We start from the raw sequence: 25,109 nt of genomic DNA on the forward strand, positions 1-25,109 counted from the left end.
ACATTTTTGACATTTAATGAAGACACCGACTTTGACATGTTTTATAACTTGTTGCAAATCCAATATTTAATGAATTTGTAGTGGTGCCTACCTAAGCCCTAACTGTGGAGTATACACTTGCCTTTTCACCCCTCCAGAGCAACACTGAGAACTAAATACTGAACATGCACACTGTGGATCAAAAGGCTGATGAGCTTATTGAGCCATAGATTTTATTTAAAGCCTTTTTTTGGCCAAAAATAATTTATTCCGACGTGATTTAACACACATTGAAGCAGAATATTTCGTTTTATTTTCGTCAAGGCGGACTCAACAGAAGATCGATGTATTAATTTCCAAATCCACATGTTTTTACCTAACGAAATATTCTGCTTGTTGGCGTTAAGCTTTCTGAGGAAATAACATTTTTTGCGTTTGCTCTCGGATTTTGCACACAACTGATACCGTAGTCTAGCAGTAATCTAACAGCATGAGAAATTACATTTATATAACTGCAATAACAAACAAGAAAACGTACACTATAATATTTTGTCCTGGTACCACTGAAGATAAAGTCGGCCACTCAGAAGGGTGCGGCACACAAAGTTTTTTCCTTCCTGTTAAATAATTTAATCCCCAGCCATATTACTTTCACTTTCATGTAGTACTGCTGAAAAACAAAAAGCTTAAGCATATTATTAATGACCTCATGCTATGGTAGCCTAATAATCATTAAATATGCTCTCTCACACACATCGAATACTGTATGCTCATGATATAGTACGAACAGCTGATATCACGCTGAAATAATGCTTCCGCCTCCATCATCACTGCTCCGCCTGGTGGATAGATAAACCATTGCAGCTGGTTTCAGCCCCACGTTCACTACATCATCACGGGGGATCTCATTGCAGTCACGGACTCTTCTAGCTCCGAGCACGGGCCCGCCACGGGCCAATTAGGCCCCGTCACGGAGGAACGGGAAGTTTTAAGAGGCTTCATCTGTACAAGATCAGCTTCCTGCTCTAAATGAACATTTCATTAGGCATTTATTGATGTTTACTGTAACAGACAATGATGGATTTGCTTCTGTATTCAGTGAGTAAACCTTCAATTAGGCTGGTTTATATTAGTCTGGTCTGTAACTCTGTTTACTGTTGGAGAAACTCTCCATTCCTAAGGCGACACATGATTTGTACCTCTCTACCTTCACACACACACACACACACACACACACACACACACACACATACACATACACACACACCCCACTCACTTGTTCCTGTCTTTTCTCCAAAACATCCATCCTGCCCTGTCTGAAGTCAGCGCGCACACACATTTACACACCTGCCAGGGGTTTCTTACATTCCTCTTCCCTCCCCGCTGTTTCAAAGTGTTACCATAAAACTTCAACCGTATACATTTATGATCAGCGTGTGTGCTTGTGTGTCTGCATGCGTCACCGTTTTTTTGGCACAGACTCCCTTCCTACGCTCACAGCCCTTTTCTGCCCGACTGTTCGCTTAAATTTAGAATCCTTGTTGTTGAAATTTGTGAGTAAAACGATGATTAACTATGAATATCTATGATCAGCGGTGTGTAAGTGGTGTGTAACAGCACTATTTAAGGCTCCTTTAGATGTGGGTGGAGTTTGCAAGCCTCGTGTGTGTGTGTGTGTGTGTGTGTGTGTGTGTGTGTGTGTGTGTGTGTGTGTGTGTGTGTGTGTGTGTGTGTGTGTGTGTGTGTCAGATGGTGAGTAGTGGGCTTCAGAGTGGTGATGATGCTATCTGGGTCCATTTTATACACTAACACATTCATAGACAGAAAACATCGGGGGAAAACATTCCACAATCCATCTTTTCCTTCTGGCAGATTGTTGATCTATCTTTATCTCTCTCCCTCTTGCTGTCTGTCTTTCTCTCTCTCTCTAACACACTTTTTTTTCTCTCTCTCTCAATCTGAACTCATGTACTCATGTTTGTTTGCAAGCTTCACACTAGACAGTCTTGTGATGCTTGTTCAAGGAGCCGTCCACACTGAGACACTGGACACTTGTTTGTTAGGTCATGTCGGTTTGTCTGACACACTCTTACACCCAAAAAAGCACACACACCCAACGCACTCTCTAACATTGAGCCGTCTGTCTAGCCTCCCCAGCCTCCCCCCGTATCAGTTTACCATGTGAAAACACAGGCGGACGGCGGACACTAACTACACTAGTTTTTGCCCCAGTGTACTGTAGATCACGCCCTCCTCATCCGTTTTCTTGGTTTGTTCAATTACGCTAACGAAGTTATGACCAAGGTTATCATACCCCACTGTAGTCTCCAGTCTCTTCTGAGCCAGACGTTGTTAAGACAATTAGCCCACTCAAAGAGTCGTGGATGTCTGTTGGAGGAGTGGTGGGGGGGAGAAGGAGGAGAGGGTCAAAAACCGACAGGAATGTTCTGGAAGAAAAGAAGTACTGATGCAAGGAGCTGAGGAGGGGAGCTGAAGTAAAATACATTTTATGATATTCATCTATAAAGTCAATATACGTGTAACTGAATTGACACAGTTAACTTGTTCTAATAAAGATATGAATGATCAGATTAACACAGGATTGATTCAATCAAATGACAACATGTTAATAGAAAGGCCAAGCTTGATTTGATAAACATCCTAATCATCCATTACTTACTGTACACTATAAATACTTCCAGTGTTGTGAGCATTTATCTTTTAATTAGTGTTTTGGTTGAACTGCCAATCAAGTTTCGACTCAGAACTTATCAAATTGAAATGTGCTGACTACACTTTTGAGCTGTTTTGAGTTCGACTTGGCAGCTTTCTAGTCAGTTCAAGCCATAATGATCGTGAATCTGTGTGACTAAACAGTAAGTGGGCACCGCTCACAACAATTTTGAAAGCAATCATGTATTTTAGAAAAAGTTTAAAATCAACCTCAGAAAACTCAAAAGGACCATTAATTGTCACGTTGGCCAAAGCACTTAAATGTCACATACGATGTATGTTCACACGAGTGCCATTATTGAATGTAAAATCAGCTAATTTAACAGGTTCTCTAACAAATGAGTATTGCGTGCCCATAAAGTTCTCTCACAAGTGCTCACAAGGGATTTTTAAAAATGTGGTTCAAATTGAAACAGCAGTGTCTCAGATATCCCGACAATGCACTCCCATGCTCCTTAATGCTCACTTCTTTGAAACCACACACCTCCCGTTTGTAATGCTGGCTCTCTTTTTGAAGTTTTAAGCCCAGGTCAAGATAACCCTGCTGACATCATCAGGGTTATTTTTCAAACTTTTGAAAGGTCCCTCTAGAGCTACAGAAGACATTATAGAACTGTTTTAACAGACTGTGTGGTCTGACAAGTGACCTGATCTCCATGTGTTAAATTGTAGAGTGCCCCTTTAATACTGTTTCTATTAAATAGTGGTGGTTATTTTCATTGATGTACAGTTTTTAAAAAGCGGAATTTAAGAGCAAAAATATCAATTCACTGTCCCTACAGCGTTTCCTTTCACCATCTTTTAATTTATGTGTTCTAGCCGTCCAGATGGCTAAATGATCTAAATGTGACCTAACGTGCAGCATCAGCCATTACTGAAGAAGCAAATCTCATCAACCAATCAAACTTTTTTTTTTCTTCGCGTGAAAACGATGTGATCTTGCCACGAAAATAAGGGAGGAAGAAAAGAATTACAGGGAGAGACGTGAGGGAATAATTAGAGCACAATGACTCGTAAGACTCCAGCAGGTCAGGCACACAAACATTCACAGGGGCGCACACACTCATACACACACACACACACACTAGTCAGCAGAGCATTCCAGTGCTGTTGGGACTGTTGTTGCCATTGGTCTAATGGTTCTCACATGTCTGTCGCCCTATCTTTGAGCAGCACACAGGACAATGTGGGCTATTCTTAAGACTTTACAAGGCGCTCTGTCTCGGGCCGATCGACGCACAGATGGAACAAACATTCACACATAGAGAAGAAAGACAAAAAGAGCCAGAGACGAATATCAAGACTCAAACAGACGCATAAACAGAGGGAGAAGTGTGTGCGTGTGCGTCTGTTTGTGCTTGTCAACAGCGTCCGCGTTAACTGGAATAGGCGGGTCCCGCCTCCGCCGTCCGGCAAAGCAAAGCCACTCAAAGCCAAGCCAACTGTCAATCAAAGAACCAACACTGGGCCAAAACTATGATAGCATCAGAAATAACAGTCTTTACCCATCAGTCTCACATGCACCAACACACGCAAGCGCAGGGGAGGTTAAAGTCACAGCTCAGCCTTGTTTGAATAGGCTTCCAACATGCAAAGCAACATTAGTGTGTCAAGAGTGTCTTGCTGTTCTGTCTGTCTCTCTGTCATTGCTTTGACAGGCAGACGAAAAATGTCACGACTCACAAGAGAAAACGTTGCAAACGTGTGTGTGTGTGTGTGTTCTCAGTCTGTCTCTCGCAGAGTTAATGCGTGGGTCCATTCCCCTCCTATACGCGGCAGACCCAATGCACAATGTCTTCTTTTGTTGTCACGTTAAAGTGATGCAATAAAGCTGTGCAGTGACAAGGATGGCCCGGGGGGCTGCTGCGATGACAAGAGACACGGAGCGTGCGCGCCTGTGCATGTGCACGAGCATGGAGTGGAGACAAGAGCACTGAAGAGGGGTTATTGCCACGAGACAGATTGCAAGTGTCATTTTCCATTACAGCAGCCCGAGCCAGTGTGTACGACACACATACGCACACACAGTTACACACCAATACACATGCCTTGGCCTACTTCAACAGGATGCTTTTGACAGGGAGAGATGTGCATGCATTAAGAGAGTGCCGGCCCCGACTGTTTAACCCTCTCCTCACTCTGACATCAGTTTGAGAAAGTAGAATTTGCAGACATGCTTTTAGTTTTTTTCGGCTTGTCTGATTGGTTGATTCACAGGTCACTGATTAAATCACATTTTTCCTTGAGAGTTTACATTTCATTTGTATCCGCGCATAACTCAGAAATTCTTGCTGAAAATCTCATTTAAGTAATTTTCATGGTTTAGTTGTTAGATAAAATCATACATTTCTGTTGGTTGAGAAAACTCTTTGACCTCTTTGGTTTATGAAACGGTCTCAAAATAAATCAGATCATGTAAAAAAGGCAATGACTTTTCTTTCCTTCTGAAAGGTTTGCATTCAAGACATACAAGGTTTTCACCTGACAGCAGCAGCTGGATACAATATACTTGTCAGAGCAGCTTTTCAAAGGATCCTCAGTGAATACATTGAGTTTTAAATACAGCCTGACCCATTGTTGCATGTGAACCTCTATTATCTATTCAAAAGTCCCTCATGAGGCGCTGTTTGTTAACCAAGCAATTAGCAGGCAGTATTTGGTGGTTATCAGTACCGCAGTTGACACTCGGTCTCTTCAGCCTGTAAAGTATGAGGTCGTAAAATGAAAATGGGATCTGTGTTCAGTCCCATAGCTTGTCCCTAATAAGGTGCAGTGGCAGCGGCTATCAGGGGCCGAGCCTGAATTAGTTCACAGCGGATTCAAATGTCTAGATGCTATCAAACACCATTTAATGATAATGGAGGTCACAGAGGCAATTGGGAAAATGGCGCGAGTGTGTGTGTCTGTGTGTGTGAAAGGAACGTTTCTCTGTCTCCCGCAAAAACACGGCATTAAGATAGCATCGCTAATTTCTCCAGCTCGGCACAAAAACAACATGCAGAGGAGGGAGAGAAAAAGGAAGGGAAAAAAAACAGCACACAAGCGAAACGAGACAACAAGGAAAGTTTTTCTGCGACTTTCTCGAATGTCGCTCCAGATTTTGCCCTTCATCGTTCTTTCACAATGTCGCGCCCTCTCCGCTGCTATTTCTGACTGCCAGTGTGTGGATCTGGCTCGCTGAGATTTCATGCCAGTGTAAAAATTGGCTGAGGGTTTGGTTCAAATCAAATTGGACATAAGCACCCACAACACCATCTGTTAGGGAAAGGCAGTGGAGTGAAGGGCAGAACTCTGTATTCAGATAAATGGATTTTCAATTTATTAAATTGTTGACTGACACCCTTGTAAATTTTCACTTTATGCGCTGTGGCCTATTCTTAGAACGTCACATTTAACGATAACATGTTGCTATATGTCCATACATACCCTCATATTGGAATGAGAAAAAAATGTCCCGGTACATCTGTTGCGCTTCTGTATATTTTTTCCTCACGTTTACATGAAAGGAAAATTTGTTCTTTTTTTAAGCTTTTTTTTCCCTCAAACTTCATCTCACTTAAAAATAGACAAAAATAAAGCCCTCTCCCCCGTAAGTCTTTAGGTGTTTTGGCAAGTGATATTATGTGCGTGTGCATGCGTGTTTTCTGCTAACAGGTGTGTCGCCTCGAAATGTGTTTAGAGACGCGTCTGTGATTGTCACAGTACTTTAGGGGAGGACCATATGTCCCTTGTCGCTTCACCCAAAAACTTAACTTACTTTGCAAGGTGAATAACAGTCTTTAAATTCTCAGAAGCTGATGTCACGCTCTGTGTGTGTGCTAAATACTTTCAGTATGTGTGTGTATCAGTATGTGTCCCCCCCAGCCTGCCTAGTGGTCTGGGTGTTTATTAATAACCAAAGTCGGAGCAGCTTCTGTATATAAAGTCACTGTAGACGTTGAGACCGGCCAGGGACTGAATCTAACTCACACATACACACACAGACATATATATAAAAATGCACATCCTCTGCTTCAGTGGGAGACAGGGAGCACTGGGACAGGGGTAGAGAGTAAGGAGGGGGATGAGGAGGAGGAGAGGGGTTTAAGTGTTTACACAGAGACCCGGCCACCACCGCAACTGTTGCCAAGCGCTGTTCTCCCCAACAACAAGCCAGTAATTGGTACCGTTAGCGGCTAACCTTGCGGAGGTGGTGGTGCGAGGTGGGCTTGGACAAAAAGCTTTTTGATACATTTCCCTCCCTGTCTCTTTCTCCTCTCTCGATCCGTTGTGTACTGCCCCTGTTTTTTTTTTTCTGCCCATAATCTTGGCACGCCCACCCCCCTGTCGCTTTGGAACGATTGGACCGTCTTTAGAAGGAATCGATGAAAATGTGTCCAGACACATGGCCCAGCTCAACCAGACATGAATTGATCATCAAAATATCAACATCATCATTTCGTAATGGAGTATGTTGATGCCGTCAGTGCGAGAGGGAACAGCCGAACTGCAAAGCAAAGCTGCAGCACCAAGAGGGCGTAAATAAGTGAGCAGTCAGATTCCACATTCTGCTTCTCTGAAGTTCCTTTGAACATCTTCATAATGCAGAAGATCCAGTCCGTCCGAGTTGTAACATTTCACTACTGAAAGACTTAAGTCACCTCATGTTATTTAAATAGTAACGCTACTTTTTTCTGTTTTGCATTAATGAATACTTGCTGTAGTTTAAAAGAAAAATAGAGTATTTGTAAGTGAGTGTGAGTGAGCGATGTGCAGGTGTAACTGCAGCCTGCTTGAGAAGAAAAAGTTATTTTTTTCATTAATGGTTAGGAAAAATGTGGACAGACCTCCTTGGTGTCTATTATTTACAGTGAAACAATTGGTATTTCAGCGCATACTTCAAGGAAATGATGAGTCAACCAGGTCTTTTTTGACCGTAACCTGCGAAAGGTGTTGACATGACAGTCGGTCACTGGTTATAATCTAATCTGTAGATCACATGAAAACGTTCTCTACTTGTCTCCGTCATGGCTGCCGGGTAATGTGTTTCCACCACAGAAGTCACCACACATCTTTCCCCTCTCTCCGTCTCTCGCTCTTACTCCTTCCTTCCATCTCAATACTTCAGTGTTCAGGGTGGCGGTCTCAGACAAACTCCACCAGTGCTTGTATAATTGCTTATTCAATGCTGACCCCTGCTCGGTTTTGGGAGGGAGGAGGGTGGAGGGGGAGAAGGAAAGGAGGGGGAGAGTAGCTGGAGCCTCCCCACGTCTGCCAAGGCCCAAGTCAATGTGGAGCCTGTTTTTCGGGATATAAGGGCCGGCCACGGCTCCCAAGCCAGGGCCCTTTCCTGTGGGCCCTCCTCCTCCTCCTCCTCGTCTTCGTTCTCCTCCTTCATCCTCCACCCTCCTCTGAGCCCGGCTGGGCCTGGCGCTGGCACAGAGGTCCCTTTGTTGTGCACCCGAGGGTCCGGGCTCTTTCTCTCTCTTTCTCTTTTCCTCCCCTCTCTCTCTCTCTCTCTTTCCACAAACCCCCCTCTTCCTCCTCCTCCTCCTCCTCCTCCTCCTCCCTTCCCCCCCTTTTCCTCTAAAGGTCTCCAGGCTTCACAAATATGAGATAATAGGAAAAATAGAGCTGGCCGCTTGTGGTGACTCAGGGCAAAACGTCTGAGTGAAAAATAGAAAGTAAGAGAGAGGGAGAGAGAGAGAGGTATTGTTTGTGAGGTCGGTCGGAGCGAGCTGGACTGGAGTTGAGTCTCCTCCCATCTCTCTCTCTCTCTCTCCCTCTCTCCAGCAGCTTCTGAACCAAAAGCTCACAGTGGATCCAAAAGCCGGATGGGGGCTCGCTCTAACACAAACACACACACATGCACACAGTTTTTCTCTCTCTCCCTCTCTCGGCAGGTGGACGGGGTTGTTTTGGCTCGGCTGCAGGGCAGCAGCTTGACTCCGTTTGAGCCAATGAGCCAAGATAATAGCCGACGATTCCAGAGTTATTGTCAGCGCTTTCCCCCCTCTGCTTTTCCCAGAATCCCTCTCTTAGCTGTGCGGGATCGGAACAGGAACGTCACCCACGGACGAATTAATGTGTGGTTTTTTTTCGCTTGAATGTACTACGGCTGGATTCACAGTCGTGCAGTCAAAACAAGATGATGGTTTTTAAAAGGGGTCTGATCCAAAAGATACCATAAATTTGAGGAAATGGAAAGAAATAAATAAAAGAAAACTTGCGCACAACATCTGGAATATTGGATTTAAATTTTTCATTCAGTGTACACATCATAAAGCTTTAATAAGGAGTTGGAACAAGCTGATACAGAATATTTATGCAATGATTTTTTTCCCAAACTTAAAGCAACTAAAGAGGAAAACTGCATTTCAAGGGGCTGACATGAACACACACACGCACACACACACCTACACCGCCCTGTACGACTCACACTGACTTCCTCTCTCCCCTTCTTCTGCACATTTTCCTCACCCCTTCGTTTTTGTCAAATGGGGGAGGCGGGTATCCTCCCTCGCCCTCAGCTCCTGACACCCCACCCTGCAAATATGTGGCCCACACCCCTGCGTGGGCACCAAACTCCTTACCTCACACAAAGCACACACACACGTCAGAAGAACAGGGAGTAGCTTCTCTGATTTTTATGGAAAGTGTTGTGCTGTCCTCTTTTATTATGTGATTCTTGGCCTCAATTAGCAGTAGTAGATGCTTGCTGGGTTTCCATTTATCTGTCAAGCTAATTTTATGAAAACCTCTTGAATTATTACAGAGTATAAAATCAGCTGAACCAAAAAAATCCTTGGATATGAGAGAAGTGGAAACACTGTCAAGAATTGATTTGCATCTGAAAAGTTGTTAGTGAGTGCAGTGTCAGCTAAAGGTGACCACATTTTATATTCATATAGAATAGAAGGAAGTGCACTTGGCAGCTGAAAGTCTTCTACTGCCCAAACAACCATGATGAGAAGCTAATGCAGGAGTCAGACGTTTTTGTGAGGTTTCAGGATGTCACACATCTTTTAACTGATGCACAGAGTTTGCGTGTGCGTGGGTTAGTGTCCTGTCTGTGGAGTGTGTGTGTGTGTTTGTAGTTTATCAAGAGTGACAGTGGGGGTTCATTCTTCATAGTGATCACCACATCAATCAACATCTCACTAAGAGCTACAGCAACTCTTCTCCTCCTCTCCTCTCCTCTCCTCTCCTCTCCTCTCCTCCTCTCCTCTCCTCTCCTCCTCTCCTCTCCCCTCTCCCTGCCCATTTCCTCCTGTTTTTTGCCATCCGCCGCACAATGAAAGAGCCTCTTGGCTTTTTATTAATAGTTAAAGTGGCCCCCGCCTGTCACTGGGGACAATAACTGCAGCCCTGTTAATAAATAAAAATAATAACTAGGAGATGGAGACAGAGAGGGAGTGCTATGGAAAGAGAACAGGCGACACTGCCATTTGTTGTTCCCTCTCACTTGTCAAAGCTCTTTGGCTTAAAAGCCTCTGTCATTGTTGAGGGAGAGGGGGCTGGAGGGAGAGATGAGAGTGAGAGACAGTAGAGAGAAAAAGGGAGGGGGGGGTGCGCCAGGGGCTAATAGCACCTGTTGGGGTGATGGTGAGACAGCTGTCACGGGGGGGTATAAAAACACAGGAGCACACTCTTTCTTCTACTCTTTCCTCGTCTGTACGCATGTTTCTGCCCTCCTCCCTGTTTTTGCAACAAATTCTCCGTCTCTCCTCCTCCTGCTAACTTATTCCCTCAAGGCTACGATGGCTTTGGACAGAAAGCACTAGGGCACATCAGGGATGCAGCGCTGAAACTCAGTTTGCTGACTAACTGGCTGAGTGGCAGTGTCAGAAAAAAATAACCAAGGACAGACCAGTCAGAGTCCAAGGACTAAGGAAGGTAGAGGGATTTAAAAAGGCAAGAGAGAAGGATGAGAAAAAGAGAGAGAGAGGTGCACTGCCCTGAAGTTCAACATTGATCTTCTGCTATTTGTGTGTATGTTTGCGAATGTCCCATTGTAATCAGCGGAGCGTGAATGCTCTGGTCTTGAAGCCAGAGGAAAGGACCTGATTCAGGCCTCTGGGGAAGCTGTAGGCACGCATGCACTAACACACACAAACCAAGGAATAGTATGTAGGACACACTGCAGTGCTTTGTGTGTGTGTGTGTGTGTCTGAGCTGAGCTTGTATGTCTTGACTCTCTCGTATGCGTTCTTGTTTTTGTGCGATCGTGTGTCATTTTAAAGCCTAAAAATCTCCAGGTGGTTCCTCATCCTCGATTCCCCATTCCATCACAGACAGAAAAAATGGAGGGATGAAGAGGAAAGAAAGACGTTTAGGAAAAAGCACCGCTTTTTGTGTTTGGATGATGTTTAAAGTACTTTGGTTTGTTGTTGTGTGTGCGTGTGTGTGTGCGTTAATGTCTCACTTAGCGGAGAAAAGCGCTAAGCTGTTCAGCTCAGCGCACCGGACACTTCGCTCTCTCGCGCGTCTCGTGTTTGTGCCCCAGTGTGTGTGTGTGTGTGTGTGTGTGTGTTTGTGTAGGCAGGCTGTCTCATGCCAGTGAGATTAAGACTTTTTTTTTTCTTAAATCACTCTTGTCATTATGGGAAAAAAAATTAATCCAGTCACCAACAAACTTTTCGCCTGCCATCAGCAGTTGCCAATGTTTATACTTGTGTGTGTGTGTGTAGCTATATATATATGAGCTCATTCAAGTGCATTCATCGTGCATGCATGCATCTGTGTGTTTTGTGGGTGTTTGTGCATTCAAGTATGTGTGTTTGCGTTGGCTGATGGGGTTAATCTCCCCACTCAAAGTGTAAAACCTCTTTCCTTCACAAGGCCTCGCATCCCATGTGCAGATGGCTCCCAGTAAATAGACTACTCCCTCTCCCTGTCTCCCTCCCTCCTTCTCTCCCTCTCGCTGTCACCCTCTTACTTCACACTTTCTAGTCTTCCTTTGTCTGATCATATCCCTTCTTTCCCTTTGTCCACGTCGATAACAGTCAACAGGGTGATTGCAGCATGTCTGTATGTGTGCATGCGTGTGTTTGATGTCTATGAGTGCGTGTACATGCACACATTGAGGATTGATTCTCTACATGTGTATGCTCTCTTGTGTGACATTTTCATTTCAGTCACAGTGCATGCGTGCGTGTGTGTGCACGTGTGTGTGTGTACATCCACATGTGACCATAGTTAGGATCGCAATTAGTAATTCCGCGGGTATGTGTCTGTGCGCACATATGTCTGTTTGTGCAGGGGTGTGTGTGCGTGTAAGGGTCTGTGGAGTGTGTGTTGAAAACAAAGCGCTAGCTGATAATGTGTCCATTGTGGCGGGTGCATTAAGGCCCTCTTTGTCTCAGGGCCCACAGGGCTAATGATTCTCTAGCAGCAGGTGAGAGGGAAAAAGCCTCTCTCTTTCTCTCCCTCTCTCCTCCACTTGTCTCTCTCTTTATCTTGCGCTGCCTCTCTCGCTCTCTCCCTTTTGCTCACTTGTTTTTGTTCTTCAGATTTCCTCTCTTTCGATTATCAGCTTCTCTCTTTCCACCTTTCTCTCCCTCTCGCTCCCTCTCTCTCCTGCTGATGCGGCCATTAGGCTGAGCTGCCGCTGCCTTTATTACAGCAAATGGACTTTAAATGAGCTTTATTGTCATGTTGGCCAGCCAACTGAATCCCTCTCTCTCTCTTTCCTCTGCAACCCCCCTCCACCCCCCCACCCCTCCCTCCCTTAAACAGAGGCCCCCAGCATTGAGAGGCTGTTGTCAAAGGACTGGAAGGATAAACTTTTGGCCATGGGCTCAGGGCACATCGGAGAAATTAAAGGTATGGTACAACCAAATAACAACAGACCTAAACTTAATCTAGCTGTTAGGAAACTCAATTAAACCTTTGAACTTGATTGATGCACCTCTAAAACCTTTAAGAAAGACTCATTTTAACTTCAAGTCTTTCGCCCTGATACCAAAATAAAGATAATGCCCATTTGGTATTTGTCTGTGTCCATGGTGATAGTTCTGACGAACTGCTGGCAACTAATGTAACTTTTCATGGGGCAGATTCACCAAATAAAAACAGATATGTAAAAAAAAAAAAAAGCAGGGGTCGGGTGTAGCCCAGGTGCAACAACATTTTATTTCCTGTTTACATCAAGCATTATGAGAAAAACAGCAGCAAAAACTAAAACATAGTCATCCCGATAGAAATGAGTGAGACGAAATCAACATGAGAAGTTGCTTAAAAAGTTGCTTCAAATTTGTAGTTTTGTTTATCTGTAGTTTAATGATTTTGGTTACATAATTTTATCATACTAAGGCTCAGAATGTCCCATCAACATTGAACACAGAATACTACCTCTTTCCCCTATCGAATAAAATACATTCAGCATTTGGTGTCTTGAAAGCCTGCGGACATACAGGGAAAAACCCCAAACAATTTGCATGAAACTTTTTCCTATCATGCACGCTGTCCTGGATCATGAATGCAACCACTCACATGTTAGTTGATGGCATTAATGATGAGACCAAATTATCCTAAAAAAAGCAATAAATGTCATGCCAAGGTAACTCCTCCAGGCCATGAGCCTGTAAGTAAAGGGAGTGAAATTAAAAGAAAAACTGGTTCTGGTTCAAGGTTAAGTTGAACTGAACTGAGCTAAACTGGTATTGACTGAATTGAGTTGAACTGAACTCAAATGAACTGAACCAAGCTGCTTGCTACGTCTCGTGTTTGACCAAAGAGTCAATGACGCCTCCGCCAGTCCATCAGCTCTGTGTTAATCTCGGTGTTAATCACCCATTTTATCCACATCAACCCTTCTTAACATCCCAGAGCGAGACAGACAGGCCAGGACAGAGGGCACGAAGTGAAACAAAAAGCGGAACAAGAGAGCTGCGCTGTGAATATGTAGGAGCAAGAATCAGCCCGAGAGAACGAGAGCACGAGGGGGAGAAAAGATGTAGAGAGAAATGAGAGAGAGTGGTGGAAGAGTCTAAGCCATTATTCCCTGTAACTCCAGGGCAAAGCTGTCGTTCTCCTCCAGTAATTGAGCTTCATTAGGAGGCAAAGCAATATGTAATCAAAGAGCCTTGCGGAGCGGCATGGCCGTCGAGAGGGGGGCTCCATTGATCAAACCCCCTTTTCCCAGCTCCCTGCCGTGCTGACATTTCTGTGTGGGGCGTCCCGCTTGGCGCACCACACAGCAACAGCTGGGGAGAAATATCAGGAGTATGTATGTTTGCATGTGTGTGCTTGTGCAGTGGTAGTGCAAGTATGTGTGCCAATGGCAGTCAAGTCCATTTAGATGGCGCTTACATAACAATGTGTGTCTGTGAGTGTGAACTTGTGCCCGTGATTGTGGGGAAAAAAGAGAAATATATGGAAAGTCAAGTGTTCATGCACCCGCTCGTGTTAACAGTTTGAATGTATCGGGGTGTGTGTGTGTGTGTGTGTGTGTGTGCGTGCACACGTTGCTCTCATTTGTCCCTTGACTTTTTTCCCCCCATCGAATTCCATTGAAGAGCCTTTTGAGGGGAACAAAGTGATTTTGAGCCACTGCCTCCCGCTCCGTCAGCCTTATTGAGAAGCAACATCGGTAAAGGGCCCCATGCGGTTCACAAAGCAACACACACATACACACAAAAGTATGGAACTCACAGGACTAAACTAATAAATATCCCCACAGTATATAGTGTCATTCCTATCAGATCTATCAGAGAGTGACAAGAAAGAGTAATCTCATAAACTCTTGATTTTCCTTTTGAATGGCCCCTCATCCATCTTTACACACTGTACGACAGCCTTATGTACAGTATCAGCTTGGTTCGGCACTCCATGATGTTACACTGAGGGAAAGATTTAAACCCAAGCCCCAAGATTCTTTACGGCTGCACCAATTTAATCAAATCAAAATATCCTTTGTATCATTTAATTCACATTTTCTCAAACTACTGCCCACAAGGCGCTGCATGAGCTTTTAAACATTTTCCCTCCGGTATGAGAAGCAGTAAACAGTAATAACAAGATATTGTCTGTGGGTTACAAATCATGTAGTCAGTCAAATCAAGTAAACATGAGTTAGTGGAAAATCAGGTTACTGTTAACCAAGTAGTAAGTGCTTTAATCAAACGTTAATATTAACCTTATTCGATTATTTGCAGTAATTGTGTTAAGGTCTCAATGTAAATATCCTTCTGAATAGACCTCTTATACTTCTTATACCTCCCTGCAGCGTGTCTCCCTTCCTTTTCTTCCTCTCCTTCTTCACCCTTAACCCTCACGTCATTCCTTCACCATCTTCTCTCCTCCACCAACATATCTGTGTCTTATCCCTTTAGTCCTTCCCGCTCCCCCACTCTCTCTCTTCCTGCTCAGCCGTCTCATCCCCGCTTCTCCCGCCTTACCAGGGGGGAGTTATCAATGCAGCCGGGTCATTAATTAGCCCTGCGAACGAGGTGACAAGTATAACATTGTTACAAATTGGTTAATTACGCCACGCACATGTGTGTGCAAGGGAAAAGGAGAGGACCGGTGTTGGTTCAGCAGGCTCGTAGGTGAGCGCGGGCCATAGCAATCTGCCTAAGGAGGAATGTGTGTAAACCGATGGAGGAAACCAGTTATCGATCCACCCGCCCGCCTTGCAGCAGCTGAGGAAACAAGCCAACACAAGCTGATTTATGGGGCGACCGCAGAAATTCTCAAAGTCTGAATGGGAGGGAAAGAGGCAGCTTGGTCCACGTAGGAGTGTAAACTCATCTCAGTTAGGAAGCGTGTTGTTTTCTTGGATTCTCCTTCGTCTTCTGCAAATACTCTGGTTTGCTGATAAAAGATCCACAGCTGAGAGCGGATTGAGAACAGCTTGTAGAAAAAGAATAGAGAGGCTGTCTTCGCTTTCACACACCTAACTAAAGGAATGTCCTTCCACCTCAACGTACGCACTGTTTTGCACAGAAGCGCCCAGTTTTACTGTGTTTGCATTTGTGCGTGTGCATGGATGTGTGTGTGTGTGTATGTATGTAAAGGGGGGTTAACCCCAACAAGAACCCCCTACAAGAAAGACTCCTTTGATCAATCGTTTCACCTTTGCAACCCCCCTTATCCTTCTTCTCTCCCCCTTGCCCCCTTCCTCCCCACCTCTTCACCCCCCATTTGAACGGCCTAACGTTTTTAACACAAGGCTCTTTCTTGTCTTGGTCAGCTTTGGCTATACGCACACACAGGCACGCACACACACACATTTCTGGCTCTACAAAGGTGGGTCTGTGAGTTAGGACAGCGGCGTGTTTATTTTTCCAGCGGCCAGTGCTCCCGACAGTTGCCTTTATTGTTCATTGTTGGCGGATGGATGGAGTGCGGAGGGAAGTGAGGGAGGAGGAGGGGTGTCGGTGGGCAGTGGAGGCGGAGGGGGGGGGGACAGGGGGGCAAGGAGGTTGCCACCAACAGGGAGGACAAATGGATGGCTCTCACCTTCCTGAGCAGTCAAAGGCCAGGTCAGCAGCCCTAGCCTTCACTCCCTACATCCCTTCTCCCGACTGCCCCTTTCATCCCCCGTTGCGTCTCTCTTTCTTTCCCTCTCTTTCTCCTCTTCTCTTCCTCATCTGGTTTGACTGGCGCAGGAATGTGGCCCTGTTAAAGGTAGCAGCTGAAGAACAATGGGGGATTGTGCTGTTCCACACATGCACGTCACACGCACACACGCACGCACACACACACATACACACACACACACAGACACTGAAGGCATGTAGGCAAACATTGGTACATACGACCAGACATGGGCACACACACTTGTACTGATTGTGCCTCAATGTGCCTCTCTCTAACTACATCCTGTTGAATGATTTAGGTCTCGTGTGGATGTGTGTATGTGTAATTGTGTGTGTGCGTGCGTGTGTGTAATGGAGCTGGTATGTCAGGATCTGAGAGGTCAGAGGTCAGGCCATGCTAAATGTGAGCAGGAGGTTGGCTGACTGCAGGGTAAACACAGACCAGACACACTCTCCTTCTCTCTTTTTCTTTTATTTTTCCTCTCTTTCTTTCACACACACACACACACACACAAAGTACAGCTTGATAGACCAATCTCCAAATTTACCCACAATTCAGTGCCAATCAAATCCTTTTATATTTTACTGGAAGTTTTAGTAAGAAATGTAAATTTTCAAACCTGGCTGAAGATTTATTTTGTTTGTTAAACATATGAATCTGGCTCAGATTGTCCATTTGTTTTGCCTCCACATTTTGACTGTTTACAAATGTTTCCTCAGCCAGATTTATTTTCATGATTTCAATAAGGCAATAAAGGCAGTGATGAATGTAGCTTGAGCGATCACGGCTGGCCTTCTGCGCCCAGGAAAATAAGTCAACATCTGGTTTTACAACTTTGCGGCACACATACGCACTTCGCCAAACGCACCTTCCGTTGACGTGCCCCCTCCTACCGTCTAAACCCCCTAACCAGACATATTTTAGCTTGGCCAACAAGCCATGGATAGCTTTACACCACTTTGTTGTTCCTTCCTCCTCCTTTCCTCTCCTTCATGCCTCTGACCTTTAACCTCACCCCCACAATCCTTTCTGGCCTCCGGATAGCCATGAAAATGACATCCCAGTTTTAGATTTTGTATCATTTTTTTTACCTCGTTTTCTTTTTTTATCATTTAGAACCACTATATAAACATGTAATAAATAGCTCATAACACTGTTGCATGCAGTAATATTATTCATGTATTTGTCATCAGCCAGAACGCCTGGAGGTTGCTGTATACACAAAAGGAAAAATAAAAATAAAATATGAAGTTATATTTGCTTACAAATTATGCATGAACAATCAAACATTTGTTTTTAGCCTAAACCAAACCAAACATTCCTTTTAAATGATGGCGTTTCAGAGTGTAACCTCAACCGAGTCTTACAATCTTCTTCAAAGTGCTACCATCTCACCTTTGACCCCTCTTCCTCCCCTCCCCTCTCTCTCTCTTACCATAGGTACCCCAGACAGCCTGGCGGAGAAAGAGCGCCAGCTCATGGGCATGATTGGCCAGTTGAGCAGCCTGAGGGAGCAGCTCCTGGCGGCCCACGAGGAGCAGAAGAAGCTGGCCGCCTCGCAGATGGAGAAGCAGAGGCAGCAGATGGAGCTGGCCAAGCAGCAGCAGGACCAGGTAGAGAACACGCTGCATGTTAAGGGCTTCATTTGTAAATGCTTTGTGTGCTGCAAAGAAGAAAATCCATCCTAACTCGACATTACGTATGGCTTTAAATAAAAAATGAATCACCTGAAGTATGTGGTATATCTCAGATCAGCACCTTTTAAGACTTTCTCCTCATCTGAAGATATCGTTATATAGGAAAGAGGAAACAGTAAGCAAAGGCACATGGTTTGATACTGATTTAGAATCACAGTCAAATGCACACAAACATAAACATCACTAATGGTCACCATGAACCCTCGATCACATTTTAAGGTTTATAACAGAAGGTGGGCACTGACGCGTGTTTGAAGAACAACAAATCACACAGGATATCAAACACACACACACACACATCTCATACTGTACAGTGTTCACACAGCTAGAGACATGCGCCTTTGGCAGCATGAACACAGGGACATTGCAGAGGAATGAGCTGAGGGTATGTAGTGTTAGAGCGGATGTAGCGGAGCCATACACATGCATTCACACACACACACACACACACACACTCTGGCTCCCAGGCGAATGTCTGCCATGTATTTGCATAGAGAAGGGTTTCCCTCTTTGTTGTGCTTTTTAGCTTCTGGAGAGCTAAAAAGAGAACAACACACACACGTCTGTGAGGACAAATCACCTGTGACAAATACAGTGCCTGACAGTGCCCTTGGCTGCTCCTGCACCAGTATGCACAGAGTCTGGCTGTATTTGAATGTACTGTACGTGGACACTGTATTCTTGTTTTTCCATTCCACTCTATGAGCCACTGGAGTGTTTCTGTGCAGAAGTTAATTATTTTTAAGACTTAAAGTTGTTGCTTTCATGCAGAAAGAGTAAGAATAACTCCAAAAGAAGTGCTAGTTTACAAAACAGAATGAAATTACATTAGAAACAACAAAACAGTAAATAAATGTGTCAAAGTGACAAAAATATCTATTGTTGATTAGAATAAAGCATTATAGCTGATGGACTTGGACATACAAAGTGTGTCAGTGTGACTCTGTAGTCCGTTTGGCTGTGAGCTGAGTCCAGATGAGATGAGCTCTTTAATATTTCATACCAGGGCATCGACCCTCTGTCGTGCAACTGGGGCCTGGGAGACCTGCAGATGTGTCGCATCTCCCACAGGCCCTGCACACACACCAAAACACACGCATGCACATGTGCACACACAGATACTGCATATACATTCTAATAATGTGCTGTGGTGCGCTCTGTCCCTCAGATTGCCCGGCAACAGCAGCAGCTTCTGCAGCAGCAACACAAAATCAACCTCCTGCAGCAGCAAATCCAGGTGAGGCCAGTTTGCGTGTGTATGTGTGTGTGTGTGTGTGTCCATCCATGTGTATGTGTCTTTCAAACTGTACATGTGTCTGTGTGTGTGTGAATGTGACTTGATGTGTGTCTGCAAGGCCCACAATTTGTGATTGTGATTGTTGCAGCTGTTCTTTGCTCAGCCATCAGCATTTGGGGCCTGAATCAGCGTCGCTTATAGTGGCTCTTCCTCCGCTAACACAGAAACACAAACACAAACACAAACACACACACACACACACACAAAACCTATGTAATCACTTGTGGTGGTCAGCCTACTTGTAAAAATCAGAAGACGGGTGCTGGCTCGTACAGTATGTATGGTTTAAGTCTTTATTATATAAATCACATCAAACTTTCAGTGAAGTAAACTTTTTCATGTTTAATCCATTGTGTATTTGAGTGATTGTGAAGGCGTTTTCACAGACAGAACAGTAGATTGGCCCAGTTAAGCAACATAAACATTTTACAAATCCAGATAACAACAAGCTTAATCTTTTCCATGGATTGAATTGTAGCCAATCAAATGTTAGAATAAGGTCAAATTACACCCTCTAAAATGTGTACCACGGCGACTACATGATAGCTAACGGACATCGTTGTTAGCCACCAGATGGAACGCACATTTTTCTCCTGATCACACTGGCATCCACTAGAGGAATTCCCTTCACAAGAAAATACTAGGAAATGCAAACTTAGTTTACTTCTTATTTGGAGCCTTGTTATGAACAAGATTTAAACAAATCTAATCATGCAGATTGTAGACAGAAGTGAATAATCTTGTATAGAAAGAAAAAAAATCAGCAAAGTAAATCAACTAAGTCCCTCTGAATGTGAATCTCTGTCTTCAGCTCCCAAGAAAATGGGTGGGTATGTATGTAACACTTAAAAATGGAAGTATTGTCCTTTTGGGTGCTACACTGGAGCCTCTATGTTGGTCCAGGTGGCTTGGAACGAATAGCCCAGGCCTTTGTAAAAGCAGATGACACTGAATTTTGAGCTGAGAAAGCCGGGCTTTGTATCATAAAGAGACACCCTGTCCAAGAGGGAACACACACACACTCACACACTCTCACACACACACACACACACACACACACACACGAACACACACACATTCCCTTTCCCCCCGAGAGGTTAGCCATACACAGTTTGTGTGATAAGAGACCTTGTGATAGCATGTGTGTGGGACGTGTGTCTATGTGTGTCCCCGATTCTGTGTAAAGCAGCTGTGTTTATTTGCTTTGTGCAAGTTAAATTCTGAATTGTTCGGGTTTTGTGTCTTTGACAAAAAAATAAGAGAGCGCACATGTTTGTTTCTGAGGATTTCTCTGTGCATTCTAGAGCGTCCATTTCTTCATCTGTGCATATGTGCGCGCATGTGTGTGTGTGTTTTCCGCAGCTGTGTGTGTTAAGCTATAAACACGTCCGCTCATGATTCACTCCCTCACGACCCCGCCGAGACAAAGCTCCCTTTTCCCATGACTTTGCAACCTTTTCCCAAACAAGCGTCTCTCCATTGAGCGGGCCCAACAATAGTTTCTCACAAGCAGGGGCAGCTGTAGGCAGCCTCGTTAAGAGAGGGACACAATCAACAGGGGCTCATCGCAGGAGCGCAAAAACACACAAAAACACACGCATTCACATATATCACACACATCAAAGTATGCACAAACACGGACAAACATACGGAAATATACGCCTTCACGCGCTCGTGCACACACGTATCGAAAGCGGCCGCAGAGAGCGGCACGCACTTGCCTGATGATCAAACACACACTCATCATCAAAGACTTGGTCGAGAAATACACTGCTTAATCATTCATGAAGAGATTGTCCGCACAATCCCACAATACAATGGCCTGCCAGAGAGAGGGCACCAGGTTCAGTGTGTGTGTGTGTGTGTGTGTGTGTGTGTGTTTTGTGTCTGTATGATAAACCCCTTGTGATTGCATTTCCCCCTAACGAGGCTGAGTTCAGCTGTCCCTTCGTGTGCGTGTGTGTGTGTGTGTGTGTGTGTCTGCGTCCTTGGCTTTGTTAGGCCCAAACCCCCCAAAGGCCTGTGAAGAATGCTTTCAACCGTCCACTTGGAAGAGGTGATGAAATGAAACGAATAATCAAGCTCATGAAAAAGAGAAGAGAGTGACACACATCCCTCATGAAAGGAGGACAAATTATTTATTGTCCTCGTGTCCGGTTTCCTATTTTTTCTCACCCTGAAACCCAAATCACGCTAGCTATATGTGTGTTAGCGTCCACTATTTAGGCCAGCGGCACTCGCCGAATGTGTGTGCGAGGCGACAAACAAGCAAGTTCATTTACAGAGGCAGACATGACAGCAACACAAGCTAATGACATACGGTATGAACAGGGCACACATGCACACACCATTCATTAGTGCTTACAAGTCAGTGATTGGCTGCCTTATAGCTCTGACTAATTCATTCTACCTGGAATTATCAATGAATTAGCATCAATTATGATCCATTATTTTGTTACACTCACATTAACATTCACGGCAGCATGAACACATTCATTCATTAACTCATTCACGTTTTACTGTTTGAGGGAGGTCTGCTACAACTCATCCAAGTCGTGAACCTTTATCCAGACTAAACCTATAATCCTAACCCTTAATAGGTCATAAACCCTTACCATACATTATCCATACCCTTAACCCATAAAAACTAAAATCCACATTTTAATCTTAAACCTAAATACAAACACTTGAAGCTAAACATCTCCCCCAGGGTAAGTAAAGACCAGGAAAAATGACCTTCACTTTGAAAAACTTTGTGCCAATCTGAGGCTATAACACAACTTACTCTCCTAAGAATTATAAACCAAAAACATGTGTGCACATAGAGACAAGCAGACAGACAAAAACACACACACATGCACTCCTACCCCCTGCTAGGGGCCGTCTTGTTAAGCTCAAAGGGGTGAGCACATTTCCTCACACTTCTTTGCTTTCCCTCTCTTCTTCTTCTCATTCTAATTAAACGACTTGTCTCCAAGGCTCCCTCCGGTGTTGTCGGGGACGAGTGTCGCCGCCGCGCGAGGAAGCGCAACGGGGATGAAAGGAGCTCACCTGCCGAGCGGCTCAGGGCTTACCTTGAGAACACACACGCATTTTCATAGAACTGAGGCAACACACACTCACAATGTACAGTATATTTGAAACAGAGGGATGAGGGGACACGAGTGTGTCCTGCCTAATGAATCAAAACTCACTCAACCAAAACACACACACACACGCAGTCAAGTGTGTGTCTACCTCTTTACCTCTTTTGGCTGTGTTTCATCTCATCAAGCAGCACTGTTACTGTTGGTGGGAGACAGAGAAGAAGAAAAAGTGAGATAGAATCAAAACGACTAAAGCCACCTGATGCTTTGACTAGTTTAAGAGAGGCCAGACGCGGCGGCGACAGCGGCTAACAAGTTCTCAATTAAGGTTAACCTAGATGGGTAACTCAATCAGACACACACACACACACACGCACGCACACCTTCAAGTGTAATAATACCTGATTTAGTCACACCTTCCGTCCGTGTTGAATTTGTTTCATTCTGTGGGAGGAAAAAGCCAAAAACAAAAGCAAGAACAGTAATTGATTTTCATTCATTTTCACACACGTACAGTATACCACATACATGCACACACACCACCACCTCTGTACCCTGTGCATAGGAGCGGCTAACCCAATTGCCTGTGTAATTGTTTAATCACTCTCATTACACTGCAACCAGTGTAATTTGTGTTTTCCTTACATGTCGATGTGCATGCACACACTCACAAACTGGACCATAACCAAGCAGCCATTCCTACTGAGACCCACCCTCTCTCACATGCCCTCTCTCTATTGTACCCACACTCAGACACACCTGTGTGTGTGTGTGTGTGTGTGTGTGTGTGTGTGCATTCAGTCCATTGGGACATGAGCCATGCCCTCTACATTCACAGCAAGCTGACCTCTAATAGCCCCTGTCCATAGAAAGTTAATGGACTTATATTAAAAGCCACCTATCTCTCTCTCTCTCTCTTCGCTCTCTCTCTCTCCAAATTAATTATTGGTTCTATCGCTCGCACGTCCCTTCTTTAGCAATAGGTCATTCAGGTCTTGCATTAATTGCCGGAGCATATGGTCGCCAACAGATTTTAGCTGTGGGACTCGCACTTTAGCGGGGGCTATTTTTTTCGCGCGCTCAGATGCGAGCCATATTGTGCGGCGCTGGCAGCTATTGTTCGGCGCATTAACTTCATAGAGCTAATTACTCCCCAATAATAACTTTACCTTGGAGTTTTTAGTGCGCCGCGTGCCAACCAACCTGTTTCGCACCCCATATGTTAATTAGCGGCCACATCTTCATTATGCCGCAGCGGCGCTTTAAGTTCAAGCTGTGCCGCCTGGCGCGTGGTGAACGCAGCCTCGACTCGCTGCCAATTATCCAACTCTTGCTCCCCTCTCCGTCTCTCTTCCTCTTCCTCCCTCTCTTGTTCATTCTGTTCCGTCTATCTGCTGTTTATTTGCTGAGAAGTTCTCTCGCCAGGGTGAATTGTCGACTTCTCTCTTTCTTTCTGTCCTCTTTGCCCCTGTGAAAGTTCTCAAGAAAAAGTTTCACACGTTTTCTTTATATATATGTGTGTGCTTTTTCTTCCGCTCAGAGTATTTTTCTTTGTTTTGCATTCACTTATCGCTGATTAGAGGATTTTTTATTTCAGATGAGTTCCAGTTTTGTTTGCTTCAGGTTTCTTTTTTGGACGGGGAGGGGGTTTGCAGATAAAAAGCGGAGCCCCTTATTCTCCACGTCGGCAGCCTACAGTAGCAGCAGTGTGATGTTTTGTCTGTGTGCGTTGTAGGTTTTCATGTTCACTTTGGGCCTGATGTGAAAGAGAAGCTGAGGAGTGCGTTATTCCCCAAAGCGCCTGCTGTTTCAGATGTGCCTTTTCCTTTATGTGGGATCTGGAGATTGTCTGATAGATCTGGCCTCGCTCTCACTTTCCCTCTGTCTGTTTCTCTCACCCTCACTTCTCTCTCACAGGCTTTTCTTTCCTTCTGTCAATGCATCTCTTTGTCTCTGATTCTTCTTATTCTCTGATTTGGGAGAGCTCTCTCCCTCGCTTTTCTTCCTCAGCTTCAAAGTTTACACTATGATCACGAGGCTAGCACACAGAGCTCATAATCCACTTTAAGGTATTGCATTATTGTATAACCAATATTGGGAGAAATATCAGATTAAGTCCTTTTGCACATGGTAAAGGAATGTAAATGGGAAGGAATGCACAGGGAGCCATAATGAGGGAGACGCATCCACTTCAATATCATATGATCAGATATACCCTCCTCACCCCTCCACACACTGAGTTTCTCCCTCAACCTCATCCGACCCATGTTTTCTGCCTCATATATATGTGCATTTATGGAGGTCAGTGTATGCCAGTGACCATGCTAAGCTTGTGTTGCTGCTCAACAGCTGTTACACACACATTCCCTCTTATATGTTGCTGTTATGATAGTTGAATTATAATGGCAACATATAGGAGGAAAGGCTTCTCCATGAACCGTTCTGTTCTTACTTCGTCTCTGTATATTTCCGTTGTGTTCTAATTCCTTTGTGTCTGTCTCGTGCCATTTTGTTCATATCTTGTGTTGCTTGATCTCCTTATCCCATTGTGAAGACTCATGTGTATTGTGCAACAGTTCTTTAGGCTGCTTAATGTCGTCCTATTGTGTGCAGGCTTTTTGTTATGCGATAGGAAAAGAGAATGATATTTTCATTTGCAATGGAAGAAAGCAAAGCCATGTGTACACACACAGATGTCATACAATATATATGCCAGTGTGTCTATGTACAGTATGTATGTATTACAGCTGCCACAGACCTCTCCTCTCCTCTCCTCTCCTCTTCTCTCCTCTC

General features: G+C 44.5%; 1 protein-coding gene across 12 annotated transcripts in view; it reads left to right on the forward strand.

Annotated features, from left to right (window-relative positions):
• Nucleotides 1–25,109, forward strand: part of sox5 (SRY-box transcription factor 5) — a 259,406-nt gene that overhangs the window by 199,435 nt on the left and 34,862 nt on the right. For 11 of the 12 annotated variants that reach the window (XM_084346189.1, XM_084346195.1, XM_084346190.1 and 8 more), the window contains 3 exons: nucleotides 12,430–12,516; nucleotides 17,677–17,849; nucleotides 19,102–19,170. In XM_084346189.1, coding sequence (XP_084202315.1) covers nucleotides 12,430–12,516; nucleotides 17,677–17,849; nucleotides 19,102–19,170 — 329 coding nt within the window. The remainder of the gene's footprint in view (nucleotides 1–12,429; nucleotides 12,517–17,676; nucleotides 17,850–19,101; nucleotides 19,171–25,109) is intronic. The other variant, XM_084346200.1, reaches the window with a different exon arrangement.

The sequence above is a fragment of the Pagrus pagrus genome (assembly GCF_965226575.1).
Source record: "Pagrus pagrus genome assembly, chromosome: 23".
NCBI classification, from domain to species: domain Eukaryota; kingdom Metazoa; phylum Chordata; class Actinopteri; order Spariformes; family Sparidae; genus Pagrus; species Pagrus pagrus.